The sequence below is a fragment of the Ranitomeya variabilis genome, chromosome 1, assembly GCF_051348905.1.
Source record: "Ranitomeya variabilis isolate aRanVar5 chromosome 1, aRanVar5.hap1, whole genome shotgun sequence".
Lineage (NCBI taxonomy): Eukaryota > Metazoa > Chordata > Amphibia > Anura > Dendrobatidae > Ranitomeya > Ranitomeya variabilis.
Window position 1 is genome coordinate 303,201,811 of NC_135232.1, and position 15,535 is coordinate 303,217,345.

At 41.6% G+C, this 15,535-nt stretch overlaps 1 protein-coding gene across 6 annotated transcripts in view; it reads right to left on the minus strand.

The window, feature by feature from the left end:
* ACACB (acetyl-CoA carboxylase beta) overlaps positions 1-15,535 on the minus strand; it is a 240,050-nt gene that overhangs the window by 123,122 nt on the left and 101,393 nt on the right. For all 6 annotated transcript variants that reach the window (XM_077295957.1, XM_077295946.1, XM_077295937.1 and 3 more), the window contains 4 exons: positions 14,718-14,868; positions 12,530-12,633; positions 10,441-10,522; positions 8,413-8,558 (listed from right to left, as the gene is read on the minus strand). In XM_077295957.1, the coding sequence (XP_077152072.1) occupies positions 8,413-8,558; positions 10,441-10,522; positions 12,530-12,633; positions 14,718-14,868 (483 nt within the window). The remainder of the gene's footprint in view (positions 1-8,412; positions 8,559-10,440; positions 10,523-12,529; positions 12,634-14,717; positions 14,869-15,535) is intronic.

Here is a 15,535-nt window from a genome sequence, read left to right on the forward strand (position 1 = left end):
CAGTAGAAAAAACGCAAATATAAAACACATATACAAAACCAATGAATAATACACAAAAATATAATGACAAAGATAACAATAGGAAACACAATTATATTTCAAGATGAGATCTTGTCTCATGTTCATACCATGTGGAACCCGGGTTTGAAGTACGGTATCTGTATGTGGACCATCTCATTGTCCCAATCTACCATGCTCTCCTCAAAATCCGTAAGGGCATTTTCCCCCTTCTTTCAGGCCAATTACCATATATACTAGAGTATAAGCCGACCCGAGTAAAAGCCCCCTAAGAGACCCCTAATTTTGCCACAAAAAACTGGGAAAACTTAATGACTCGAGTATAAGCCTAGGGTCGGAAATGCAGCAGCTACTGGTAAATTTCAAAAATAAAAATAGATACCAATAAAAGTAAAATTAATTGAGACATCAGTAGGTTAATTGTTTTTGAATATCCATATTGAATCAGGAGCCCCATATAATGCTCCATACAGTTCATAATGGGCCCCGTAAGATGCTCCATACAAAATACGCCCCATAAAATGCTGTATAAAGGTTAATAATGGCCCCATAAGATGCTCCATAGATTATGCCACACACAATGCTGTAAAAAGGTTGATGGCCCCATAAGATGCTCCATAGATTATGCTCCATAGATTATGCCCCATAAGATGCGCCATAGATTAGGCCTCATAAGATGCGTCATAGATTATGCCCCATAAAATGCGCCAGATTATGCCCCATAAAATGCTCCATAGATTATGCCCCATAAGATGCGCCATGGATTATGCCCCATAATATGCACCATAGATTATGCCTCATAAAATGCGCCATAGATTATTCCTCATAAGATGCTCCATAGATTATGCCCCATACAATTCGGCATAAAGGTTGATGGCCCCATAAGGTGCTCCATAGATTATGCCCCATAAGATGCACCATAGATTATGCCTCATAAAATGCGCCATAGATTATGCCCCATAAGATGCTCCATAGATTATGCCCCATAAAATGCGCCATAGATTATGCCCCATAAAATGCGCCATAGATTATGCCTCATAAAATGCGCCATAGATTATGCCCCATAAGATAGATGCTCCATAGATTATGCCCCATAAGATGCTCCATAGAATATGCCTCATAAGATGCGCCATAGATTATGCCTCATAAGATGCGCCATAGATTATGCCTCATAAGATGCGCCATAGATTATGCCTCATAAGATGCGCAATAGATTATGCCTCATAAGATGCGCAATAGATTATGCCTCATAAGATGCGCCATAGATTATGCCTCATAAGATGCGCCATAGATTATGCCTCATAAGATGCGCCATAGATTATGCCTCATAAGATGCGCCATAGATTATGCCTCATAAGATGCGCCATAGATTATGCCTCATAAGATGCGCCATAGATTATGCCCCATAAGATGCGCTATAGATTATGCCCCATAAGATGCGCCATAGATTATGCACCATAAAATGCTCCATAGTTTATGCACCATAAAATGCTCCATTGATTATGCCTCATAAAATGCTCCATAGATTATGCCCCATATGCTGTTGCTGCGATTAAAAAAAAATAAAAAAAAATCACATACTCCCCTCTCGTCGCTCAGGCCCCCGGCACTTGCGATATTCGCCTTCCCCGTTCCGCGCCGCTCCGTCTTCCGGCTCTCTGACTGTCCAGGCAGAGGGTACACACTAACTACGTCATCGTGCCCTCTGACCTGAACAGTCACAGGCAGAGGACGCGGAAGACGGAGCGGCGCCCGGCGGTGGAACGGGGACAGGTGAATATTGCAAGTGCCGGGGGCCTGAGCGACAAGAAGGGAGTATGTGATTTTTTTAAATTTTAATAGCAGCAACAGCATATGGGGCATAATCTATGGAGCATCTTATGGGCATAATCTATGGCGCATCTTATGAGGCATAATCTATGGCACCAGGAGCAGGCGAGTATGTGACAGCCGCCTCATCCCCACCCCCGCCGACCCCCTGGGACAACGACTCGAGTATAAGCTGAGAGGGGCACTTTCAGCCTCAAAAAATGGGCTGGAAATCTCGGCTTAAACTCTAGTATATACGGTATATCTGACATAGGAACCCTTGTTGAGATTGGGAGAATGGCTGGATCTACATCTCCAGCCACTTGTGGCCAGATTACCGGGTTTTATTAGGCACACTAAAATGATTATTTCTGCATTAGGGCTCATTCCTACTTGTGATGAAATCAGACGAATGCAATCTGATAAAAAAAATCTGAATGAATTCGGACCAATGTTATTCTAGGATTGTGTCTTCATCTGCATTTTTTTCCCAGCTCGGATCGGATCACGATAGGACTGGAAAAAAGTCGTAGCATGCTGCGATTGTAATCAGAATTCGGATCGCATCCCGCAATAGAAGTCAATGGGTGCAAGAAAAAAAAAAAAATCACAGCACTCGGACCATGGGAGTACTGTCCGATTTTAACACACTGATCGCATCTGAAAAGCCGGTAATTCATATGCGGGTACAGTAAAATCATACCGACAGGTTAGAATAGAATAGATATATACACATAGAATACACTGTGTATGTCAGTGACACACATATATATGTATTGATATTACATAGATATATAGATAGATAGAAAAAAAGCCGGTAATTCAGCAGCCACGGTAGTGTAAAATCACAGCAGGAGCCGACAAGATAGAAGAGATGGATTACACAGTAAATACAAATAGAATAGGTAGCTATACAGATGTCTGTGATAAATACAATTAGTACAGTGTGTGTGCAGTTTACTGTACATGTCTTTAATTAATAAAAGTTTTCTTTTTCGGAAAAAATGGTGTGGGCTCCGGCGCAATTTTCGTAACCAGCAGAGGGAAAGCTGATGGCTGGGGGCAGATGTTTATAGCCTGGGAAGGGGGTAATACCCATGGAGCTTCCCAGGCTATTAATATCAGCTCACAACTGTAAACTTAACTGTATAATAGCCTTTACTATTAAAATGAGGGAACCTAAAGAAAAAAAAAAAAAATGACATAGGGTCCCCCTATAATTAATATCCAGCAAAGGCTATGCAGACAGCTGCAAGCTATTAATAGCCTAGGAAGGGGCCATGGATACTGCCGCCCCCAGGCTAAAAACATCAGCTCTCAGCTGCCCAGGAAAAGGCGCATTTCTAAGATGCACCAATTATGGCACTTAGCCTCGCTCTTCCCACTTGCCCTGTAGAAGTTCTCCTGCTCGCGGTGCCGTCTAACAGGTCCTGGGAGTTCACAGCCAGTGAAATCACTTCACCTTTCTGATGTCAGTGCGAACGGGAATGGGAAAATTTCCCACGGCGCTCGCGCTGACGTCACATAGGTGAAGTGAGTTAATTGGCCGTGAACTCCTATTCCCTGTCAGACGGTAATAAAAAATACCTATCTTGAGTGAAGCCAGCCAACTATCAGAAGTTTTTAAAAAATCCTAGATTTGTAGCTAAAAGGGCGACCACAGTAGGCAACTTTCTTTCCCATAGCTACTCCTCTAATCAAAGATTCGCACCAACGCACCTGACTTTCACTGAGGTGGTTCTACAAGTGTGGACATAATCCCTGCAGAACATGCCTATTTTCTGATAACAATAGAAAGAAATTTAGATCTTTCAACCAACCAGAAATTTTCAATTCAAAACGTCATTAATTATAACACACAGGGGGTGGTTTATCTAATTGAGCGTACACAGTGCAATATGAAGTACGTGGGCTGCACTTCTGGATCACTTAACCCCTAAGGGTGGTTTGCACGTTAATGACGGGGCCAATCTTTACAATTTTGACCACTGTCCCTTTATGAGGTAATAACTCTGAAACGCTTCAATGGATCCCGGTGATTCTGAGATTGCTGTCTCGTGATATTGTACTTCATGATGGTCGTAACATTTTTTTGATATGACTTGCAGTTATTTGTGAAAAAAACTGAAATTTGGCGAATATTTAGAAAACTTCGCAATTTTCCAACTTTAAATTTTTATGCCCTTAGGCTAGGTTCACATTGCGTTAACAGTAGCCCGTTCAACACATGTGTTAACGGGCTGCTGTTAACGCAAGTGCCGATATATCATATGCTCTATCTGCGCTAGAAGTGACGGACCCGGAAATGCTGCAGTCCGCGTCCCTGGGTCCGTCACTCAATGACGGCACATCGCTAGCGCACGCGTCCGACATAGGACTTAATGGCGGCGTTAACGGACTACGTTACACCTCATGCCGCGGTGTAACGTAGTCCGTCTAACGTGCCATATAAACGCAATGTGAACCCAGCCTTAAAGAACAGAGATATGTCACACAAAATAGTTAATAAGTAACATTTCCCACATATCTACTTTACATCAGCACAATTTTGGAACCAAAATTTGTTTGTTATTAAGTTATAATGGTTAAAAGTTGACCAGCGATTTCTCATTTTTCCAACACCATTTTATTTTTTTTATTTTTTTAGGGACCACCTCACTTTTGAAGTCACATTGAGGGGTCTTTATGATAGGAGATACCCAAAAGTGACACCATTCTAAAAACTACACCCCTCAATGTGCTCAAAACCACATTCAAGAAGTTTATAAACCCTTCAGGTGCTTCACAGGAATCTTTGGATATAAAAAAAAAAATTGAACATTTTTTTTTTCACAAAAAATTAACAAAATTATTTTCCCAAGGGTAATAGGAGAAATTGGACCAGAAAAGTTGTTGTGCAATTTGTCCTGAGCATGCCGATACCCCAAATGTGGGAGTAAACCACTGTTTGGGCGCATGGCAAAGCTTGGAAGGGAAGAAGCGTCATTTGACTTTTTCAACGCAAAATTGGCTGGAATTAAGATCGGATGCCATGTCGCGTTTGGAGATGTGTCTAAAAAGTGGAAACTCAAGACAAGTGATCCCATTTTGGAAACTAGGCCCCCAAGGAACTTATCTAGATGTGTGGTGAGCACTTTGAATCCCCAAGTGCTTCACAGAGGTTTATAATGTTGAACCGTGAAAATAATAAAATCACATTTTCCTCACAAAAATGTTACTTTAGCTCCGAATTTTGCATTTTCATAAGGGTAACAAGAGAAATTGGACCATACAATTTGTTTTGTAATTTCTCTTGAGTACGCCGATGCCCCATATGTAAGGGAATACTACGTTTGAGGCACCGTGCAAAGCTCATAAGGGAAGAGGCGCCATATTGGAGTTCAGATTTTGCTGGAATGGTTTGAGGGAGCCATGTCACATTGGCAGAGCGCCTGAGGTGCCGGAACAACAGAAACCCCTTATATGTGAACTCATTTTACAAACTACACTCCTCAATGAATTCACTTAGGGGTGCAGTGACCATATTGACACCATATCTGTCTCACAGAATTTTATACCACTGAATGGTGAAGAAAGAATAAATTAAATTTTTACCACTAAAATGTTGTTTAATCAATAAGCTTTTAATTTTTCTAACGGCTAATAGGATTTTTTTTTACAACAAACTGAGGTTCATTTTTTCCTGAGTGCGCCAATACCCTACATGTAATCAGGAAATATTTTTCAGGCACAGTGTAAAGTTCAGAAGGCAAGGAGCGGCAGATTTTACTGTTATGGTTTGCAAGTGCCATGACCAACTAGGAAAGCCCATGAGGTCCCAGAACAGCAGAACCCCCCCCCCCACACACACACACACACACTATAAGTGACCCCATTTTACAAACTACACCTCTCAATGAATTCATCTAGGGGTGCAGTGATCATATTGACACCATGGGTGTGTCACAAAAATTTTATACCATTTGGCAGTGAAGATAAAACTACATTTTTACCACCAAAATTTAGTTTTAGCCAAAGATTTTACATTTTCACACAAGAAGTGGGTAAAAGTGGCACAAAAATTTGTCCCACAATTTCTACTGAATGTGGCAATACTCCATATGTGGCTGTACAGTACTACTTAGCCATACGGAAGGAACGGAGCGCTATTTGCCTCCTGGAGAGCAGATTTTCCTATAACAGTTTGCGGACTCCATATACAGAGCGCCTAACTGCCAGAAGAGCAGAATCCCGCCTCAAGTGACCCCATTTGGGAAACTATACCCCTTGGGGATTTTATCTACAGGTGTAGTGACTATTTTGACTTCATGAGTATTTTCCAGAAACAAGCAGCAATGAATGTTACCAAGTGAAAATTGCAAACTGCCATTGTAGTGAGCAGTATGCTCTACTGACCAGTACGTTATGCCCAACCTGTGCTTCTGGAGGTACGCACCCGTAAGTTAGATGGGCTCTGATCACTTCAGAGATGCCAAACGTGGACGCAATATGTGTTTTTTTTGTATACTGTGGTGCTCAGAAGGGAGGGGCATTTGGATTTGGGAGCACAGAATTTGCTGAATTTCTTTTGGCGGGTGAGGAGCCATTTCACTTTTCCAGAGCCTTTGTTCTACCAGTAATGAGGAAGCCCCTATATTTCTGTTAACAGATGTCAGACCTGAGTGAGCGTTTGCTTTTTTTGTGGATTGAGTTGAAGCTTTTATTCGGAACATTTTACACAATGTTTAGGACCACATTTATCTGACACTCTACGCTGACCACTTACATTGGGGTTTCCATCTAAATCTCTAAGTGATGTGATTCAGATGAAAACCTGAGGGATCCATTCACTATAATTAGGCAGCAGAGTTACTCTGGACTCCGATTTGCATCTGTTCAGTGGTGTTCTTTTTAGAAGTGCACAAAACTGTGGTCGACGGCACTTTTATGCAATCCTAAAAAGACAGACACCGCCGGATCACAGGCCAGTTGGCATACACAGTGCTCACAGGCCAGTTGGCATCCACAGTGCCTCCATCTGCCTCATTATAAGGAATCTTCTGCCAGAGGTTCTGTCTGAATCACCTATTTCAGAGATTTACACAGAAACCCTGGTGTAAGAGCTCAGCGCAGGATAAATGTGCTCCGAGCCTTAATGCGATATTTGGGAGGCAGAATGAAGAAATAAAACAGCAGGTGAAGAATTGGTTTTAATTATTTTTTACGTCGTTCCTCGTGCGGTATAAGTGATTAGGTGACTTTATTCTTCGGGTCGGTGCAATTACAGAGATACCAGATTTAGGCATCTTTCACACGTCCGTGTCTCTGGTACATGTGGTGGCACTTTACACACGTACCAGAGACACGTACACACATCAGTGTGTTTCCATGGACCGTGTGTCCGTGGGCAAAACACGCTGACATGTCCGTTTTTTAATGTCAGCAGGGGCCGCAAAACGTGGACCAGTCTTAGATCTGAGAGTAGCTGTTTTTTCACTACACTAGGGACTGCTTAAGAACATCCCATGATTCCCTGTGTCCCCCAATGAAGCAATAAAGAAAATTTTGTGTACTCACCGTAAAATCTTTTTCTCTGAGACTTCATTGGGGGACACAGCACCCACCCTTTTTGTGCCTGTATAGGGCCAGTTAGGGTTATTCCTTCTTGTGGCTTCGCCTACTGCTATCACTAACTGAATAGCTCCTTGCCAGATGGCAGGTGTAGCCTGATGGGGAGGAGTCAACCTTTTATTCTGCCTAGTGTCAGCCTCTTCGTGGCAGCAGCATACAACCATGTTTTCCTGTGTCACCCAATGAAGGCTTTGAGAAAAAGAATGTTGGGCAAGTATCCAAAATCTTTTTTTTTTGTAATCATATTTTCTAACTTTAAAAACAAAATCAACTGTTCAAGTGTCAACTATTTTGATCGCTAATATCTCTTAAACTTATTTTTAAGTCCAAGTACTAATTACTTGAGAGACTTCACTGTGAGAATTTTCTTCCTTTTTCTGATGCTGACAAACCGTAAGCTGGTAGAACACCCTACACAATAACTTAGATAAGGCTCAGTGTAAGAGTGCTTTAAGGCACCCATTCGGTGGCCCCATCAAGGCTTAAAACCAAAACCCTAGCAAAACAGGATTCGGACCTATGCGCCAACAGAGCAATATACTACAATGATGTCGTCAGAGCGAACATGCGCCCTGCGATGCATCATTTTGGAGAGTTTTCACCTATTGGAGGCGGACTTCAGAGGTAGTAGACTGCGTCTAAGTGTCCGCATCCAGTAGGCATATACACCAGAAAATGATGCATGGCAGAGCGAACATTTTCTTTGTTGGCACCATTATAGTCTATGGACCGTCGGCGCCTATGTCTGAACGGATGCTTGAACGGGGCTACTGAATGGGTGCTTGAACGCAATGTGAAAACAAGCCAAGACATAATAAAACAGTCTACTCTCCTCACTGCAGGGTGATTACATTTGCTGCAGCACAGCAGACCTCACTGTGATTAACTAACTGCTCTTTTCTCTGGCAGTCAGTGTGGGGGAGAGGAAGTGTTACAGAGTTGAGTCTTTCTAATTAATGCTAAAGACATACTTACCGATCTACCTCTTCCTTCATGTAAGTGGTGTAGCTATTCCCGTCATAAGACAGCAGCAGACCCCCGTCACTCAAACGATGTACATCTATTTCTATGTGAGAGTTATTCATGATGATCACATAGGTAGTGAGAGACTGTCGGGCAACCTGCATTTAAGTAACACATCTATAAATATATAATAAATATAATATCCTGGTAACATAACTACTTTGCTTCTCTTCTCTCTTCGTAAGAAATATTATTTAAAATATAGGTCCTGTGTATATGTGATACATTTTCATAGCAATACTTCTTTATTAACGTTAAAAACCCTATAAACAGTTTAAGCTTATAGCGTGTTGAAGGCATCAGTTCAACATACAAGTTGCATTTGTTTGCCATTTGCTCCTATTATAATAAGCCTTTCTTCTATGTGGGATTCCGTTGTACTAAAAAGTGCAGTCAATTACATTATTTAAGGCAAAAAACTATTATTTAAGAGATGTGATACTATAGAATTGGTTATACAACAAGCAGAAGCTACTCAGAAATAAGATAACAGGGCTGCAAATACATGAGCAGAATACAGACTATATATATGCAATATACACCTGAAGGCTAGTGATGTAAAATACAGTTTGTCATTTAATGCACATACAGAGCCATGAAAAAATATTCATGCTGGTGAACTTTTCCACTTTTTTTCACCTTACACACACAAAATGAAAAGTTTTTTTTTTTGTTTTTTTTGGGGGGGGATTTTATGTGATATATCAACACAAAATAGCAAGTATTTTAGAAGTGGAAATGAAATTATACAAGGTTTAATAATTTTAAAATTATAAGGCTATGTGCACACGTCAGGATTTTCTGCAGAATTTTCCTGAACAAAACCGGACTTTTTCTGTAGGAAATCCGCATGTGTTTTTTCTGCATTTTTACCGCTTTTTTTTTTTTTCACGTTTTTTTCCGGAGCTTTCCCAATGCAATTAAATAGCGGTAAAAACGTGAAAAATATGCAAAATTAATGAACATGCTGCGTTTTTTACCGCGATGCGTTTTTTCGCGGGGAAAAAAAACGCAACATATGCACAAAAATTGCGGAATGCATTATAAATGATGGGATGCATATGTATGCGTTTTTATAGCGTTTTTATAGCGAAAAAAACCCCGCAAAATATCCTGAACGTGTGCACACAGCCTAAATGTGAAAATTGTAATGTACCTTTTTGCATTCAGCCCCCTATAGTCTGATACCCTAAATAAATCCTTAGTGACCAATTGTATTTAAAAATCCGATAATTAGTAAACTGAGGGCACTTGTGTGTCATTTATTCTCAGTATATCTACAGCTGTTCTGTGAAGGCCTCAGAGGTTTGTTTAAGAACATTAGGGATTAAACATCATAATGAAAACCATGGAACACACCAGACAGGTCAGGGATAATGTTGCAGAGAAGAGTAAAGCAGGGTTACGTTATTAAAAGACAGCCAAAGCTCTGATCAGTCCATCATCCAAAAATAGAAGGAGTGTGGCACAGCTGTAAACCTAACAAGACATAGCCATCCACCTGACTTCCCAAGAAAGGAGAGCCCTAATTAGAGAAGCAGCCAAGATTGTCCATGGTCACTCTGGAGGAGCCAAAGAGATCCACAGCTCAAATGGGAGAATCTGCCCACAGGACAAATATTAGTCAAATACACCACAAATCTTGCTTTTATGGACTGGCACGAAGAAAGTCATTTTTGAAAGCAAGCAACAAAAAGTCTAGCTTGCAGTTTACACACAGCCATGTAGGGGTCAAAGCAGTGACAGGCGATTGGTTAAAATGAGGATTATGAAGAACAATCATTCCTTTTGATGAGGCATCCAATGATTATAATTATAAAGAGCGGCCGTTTCAGAGGCTTTTGGGGGCCTTAAGGTTGCAGCTCTATTCTTCCCATAAAATCTGAATAAATTTTCTATTTAAGATCTGAAAAGAACAGTAATGTGAACACAGCCTAAATCACAGCATCTTACAAAAAAACACAATGAAAACAGGCTTACCTTTAGAGTATATTTCACACTTTCAGAGATAAGCTCAACATCCACAATGTTAAGTAGTGTGGCAGCAGGAAGGACTTGACCCCTAGAAAGATATATTACAATATTACTAGTGGGGATTTAAAGGGAAACGGTCACCTCTTAAAACGCTATAGAGTTACTCTGCAGGTAAATTGCGTTACAATGCTTCCTGGCCATGCCAAATTTCCCAAACCATCAATAAAGTGCCTGATTGCATCTTGCATAAAAATGAATATTGTGCAATAAAAATATGTATATATAAAAAAAGAGCTATTGGTCAATATTTTGGCAAAAATATGCAAGCACATAACTAGTGATGAGCGAGTATACTCGTTACTCGGGTTTCTCCGAGCATGCTCGGGTGGTCTCCCGAGTATTATGGCGTGCTCGGAGATCTAGTTTTCGTCGCTGCAGCTCATGATTTGCGACTGCCAGACAGGCTGAATACATGTGGGGGTTGCATGTTTGTTAGGGAATTCCCACTTGTATTCAACCTGTCTAGCAGCCGCAAATCATGCAGCTGCAGCGACGAAAACTAAATCTCCGAGCACGCCAAAATACTCGGGAGACCACCCGAGCATGCGTGGAGAAACCCGAGTACCGAGTATACTCGCTCATCACTACTCATAACCCATGTCAATGGTCCTCATTGTCTGTTTAACCCCTTCACCCCCGGAGCTTTTTCCGTTTTTCCGTTTTCGTTTTTCGCTCCCCTCCTTCCCAGAGCCATAACTTTTTTATTTTTCCGTCAATTTGGCCGTGTGAGGGCTTATTTTTTGCGGGACGAGTTGTACTTTTGAACGACATCATTGGTTTTAGCATGTCGTGTACTAGAAAACGGGAAAAAAATTCCAAGTGCAGTGAAATTGCAAAAAAAGTGCAATCCCACACTTGTTTTTTGCTTGGCTTTTTTGCTAGGTTCACTAAATGCTAAAACTGACCTGCCATTATGATTCTCCAGGTCACTACGAGTTCATAGACACCTAACATGACTAGGTTATTTTTCACCTAAGTGGTGAAAAAAAATTCCAAACTTTGCAAAAAACAAAACAAAACAAAATTGCGCCATTTTCCGATACTCGTAGCGTCTCCATTTTTCGTGATCTGGGGTCAGGTGAGGGCTTATTTTTTGCGTGCCGAGCTGGCGTTTTTAATGATAGCATTTTGGTGTAGATACGTTCTTTTGATCGCCCGTTATTGCATTTTAATGCAATGTCGTGGCGACCAAAAAAACGTAAATCTGGCGTTTCGAATTTTTTTCTCATTACGCCATTTAGCGATCAGGTTAATGCTTTTTTTTTATTGATAGATCGGGCGATTCTGAACGCGGCGATACCAAATATGTGTAGGTTGGGGTTTTTTTTTATTGATTTATTTTGATTGGGGCGAAAGGGGGGTGATTTAAACTTTTATATTTTTTTTATTTTTTTCACATTTTTAAAAACTTTTTTTTTTTACTTTTGCCATGCTTCTATAGCCTCCATGGGAGGCTAGAAGCAGGCACAGCCCGATCGGCTCTGCTATGCAGCAGTGATCATAAGATCGCTGCTACACAGCAGATTTGCAGGTGTGCTGTGAGCGCCGACCACAGGGGGGCGCTCACAGCCACCGGCAATCAGTAACCATAGAGGTCTCAAGGACCTCTATGGTTACCTTCCTGACTCATCGCCGACCCCCGATCATGTGACGGGGGTCGGCGATGCGCTCATATCCGGCCGCACGGCCGGATGCGGTAGTTAAATGCCGCTGTCTGCGCTTGACAGCGGCATTTAACTAGTTAATAGCGGCGGGTGATCGCGATTTCACCCGCCGCTATTGCGCGCACATGTCAGCTGTAAAAAACAGCTGACATGTCGCGACTTTGATGTGCGCTCACCGCCGGAGCGCACATCAAAGCGGGGGTCCCGACATGTGACGTACTATTCCGTCACATGTCGGGAAGGGGTTAAAAAAAAGATTGCTTTAGATTTAGACACATTGTTGGCAAGGCTAAAATAGAATGATATGACAAAACATTGCAAAATATTTCACATGTGCAAAAGATGAAGAAAATAAAAAAATATTACTTTACCTTTCTAATGAGTGAAGGAACTCATTCATACAAGTTTGAAACAAGGCATCTGCAACATTGAGAGCCCCGCAGACCACTCCAAGCATTGTATCTGGTTTCTCAGCCTTAGAAAAACATAAGAAGTAAAATTTTAACAAGCCGCTCTATGACAGTCTGGAGAAATGCCTTCCAGGCACAACTAAATCCCTTGACTGGATGCTTATTCTGGGCACTGTAATGTTAAAAAGACAGAAAAAGAGGGGGCAGGCAGATGCTGGTAAGTGAAGTGACCAGATTTGTACCTCTCCTTTCTACTAGGCCTGATTCACACATCTGTTAAACATGGACCGTCCTCGCACTGTAAGATCAGACCCAACTGCCAGGTCTCCCGAGCAGAGCTAACTGCTGCATGAGCATATATGAAGCAGTTAGCTGTAGTCCAAAGGACCCAGCGGTCAGGCCACATCTTCGGATGCAAAAAAGGCCAGTTATTCATGGATATGTCTTCAGAGAACTCTCAGACTACCATTTCCTCCATTGTGTCATTAAGAAGTAATAGTATGATCATCAGAGCAACATTTGATGATATAACTAAGGAACAACGCTAGCATTTTTAGCTATAAGAGCACAGTCTTACAGGAGAAAATGTCTGTCGACATCTACTGATTCTGCCCTGATAAAAGGACAGCCACTTTAAGCTTTTATTTTGCAATTAAGTCTTACCAATATGCATTTAATCTGTCAGAGAACAACTTTAATTATCATACAAAGCAGCAGCTCAGTTTTAAATTATTATTCTCTGGGTTGCTCATATTTCTAGCTCAATCTCATTATTTTAAGAATCTGCCAGTTACATTCAGTTGGGATATATCAACCTACACTTTGCTGACAGGCTACACAGGTGACATCAAAGCTACAGTGCACGTGACTGCTGCAGCCAATCACTGTGCTCACTGCCTTGTGCCACCTTCAATAGCAGAGCCGCTGAGCACAATGATTGGCTGCAGAGGTCACATGTGCTGTAGTTGTCATTGCACCACTGCAACCTGTCAAAGATCAGTGGAAATGCACTGCTGGAAAAGTAGAAGGTGAGTGATAAGGAGTTTTAACATGACCAATGCATTTAAAAAATTAATAGGAAACCCCTTTAAATCAGTCCTTAATGACTACATGTTTTCAGTTCTTTGAGGGATCAGTTTACAGTTTCGGCCTAAAGTGTTGCACTCAACTACAATTCGGTATAAAGTCCTTATGCCTTTGCTGCCTCTGAGGGTGTGCTATAAAAAGATAAAAGGGGTACGATATCCCCATCTGTGTGTGCACTATACAGATAATATGACTAAGGCTACTTTCACACTAGCGTTTACCTGATCTGCGGCAGGCTGCGGACTTCCTCCGTGAAGACCCGCCCTCAGCCGCAACTCCGCCGCTAGCTCCACCTACTTCTGCATGCGGCCGGCATGCGACCTCCGTACCTATCTTTAACATTAGGTACGCAGGTCGTGCCGCTGTATGCGGATGCTGCCACATGCGTCGTTTTGACAATGCGGAAAAAAAAAAAAAAAGGTACAGGCTGCGTCCTACGCTGGTCGCCACATCGTCAAAACGACGCATGCGGCAGCATCCGCATACAGCGGCACAACCTGCGTACCTAATGTTAAAGATAGGTACGGAGGTCGCATGCGGGCCGCATGCAGAAGTAGGCGGAGCTAGAGGCGGAGGTGCAGCAGAGGGCGGGGCTTCACTGGGGAAGTCCGCAGCCTGCCGCAGATCAGGTAAACGCTAGTGTGAAAGTAGCCTTACACAGCAAAAACCAACAATAAGAAATAGAGGCTGCTTAGAAGAAAAGGAGTAAAACAAAAATTGTATACAATTCATAAAATGGCCAGAAAGCGTTGTAAATTCGAGACCAAAGACTGGTGAAAAACCACCTCTAACGATAGCTATATAAACTTTCACCTAACTCCACATTAACATGTATTTCAATGGGCAGAGGAAAATAAACTTCTTCCCAACACCTCTTGCAGCAGCTTACCCCTGGTGGCCTGAATAAACGGAATGTCTGTGTGCTCGGTTTGGATAACCTTCACATATTAGATACTTGTCTGCTAAAATCAATGGTTTTGTTTGCCATGTATCTGAACGATATTGCCATCTGCAGATACTAGAAGATCACAAAAAAATTTATATGAAAAAAAGCCAATTTTACCCGGACTTTTTCTGCAATCAGGTGATCCAGCCACCCAGTGTCAATTTCATTATTTTGGAAGCTCTCGGTCTCCAGTAATTTGATGAGGTATTCTACTGTCGTCCTGAAGTCTCCTCGTATAGATAGCTCTTTAAGAGCCACAACCATGTTCCTGTAAAATTTAGAGCACATTGTGGCATAAGTCAGAAGTTGTTCCATAAATGGATAATCTGAATAAGAAAAATAATTAAACTTCCATTATCTCATCTAAAGTTTCTAAAACTGTTCCAATAAACTGTAGCAGCAGTTTTGCAACATATTACCGTAATAGTACATGAGATATTGACAGTCTGATCAATTTCTCTACTGTCCACATGTAATCTTACAACATTCTTTACTAGGGTTGGATGCATTTATTCAAGTGGAATTTAATTCTACACTAATTTTTCAAAAATCTGTGTCCTCCAAAATGCGGATTATTTGTAATTCACTGTGCGCAAATTCAGCAAAATGGAGCCACCATTTTACTATACCATATGAGGCCAACAAAATAGGGATTTTTGTGTACTCACCGTAAAATCCTATTCTCCGAGCCATTCATTGGGGGACACAGACCGTGGGTGTATGCTGCTGCCACTAGGAGGCTGACACTAAGTGATACAAAAAAAGTTAGCTCCTCCCCTGCAGTATACACTCTCCTGCTGGCTCTCAGCTAACCAGCTTTGTGCGAAAGCAGTAGGAGATCAATAACAACATATGAGCGTCTAGCATGTCATATTATATATATGAGAGTATAGCATGTCAAGTTATAAAAACAAGCACAAGCTAATAACAGGGTG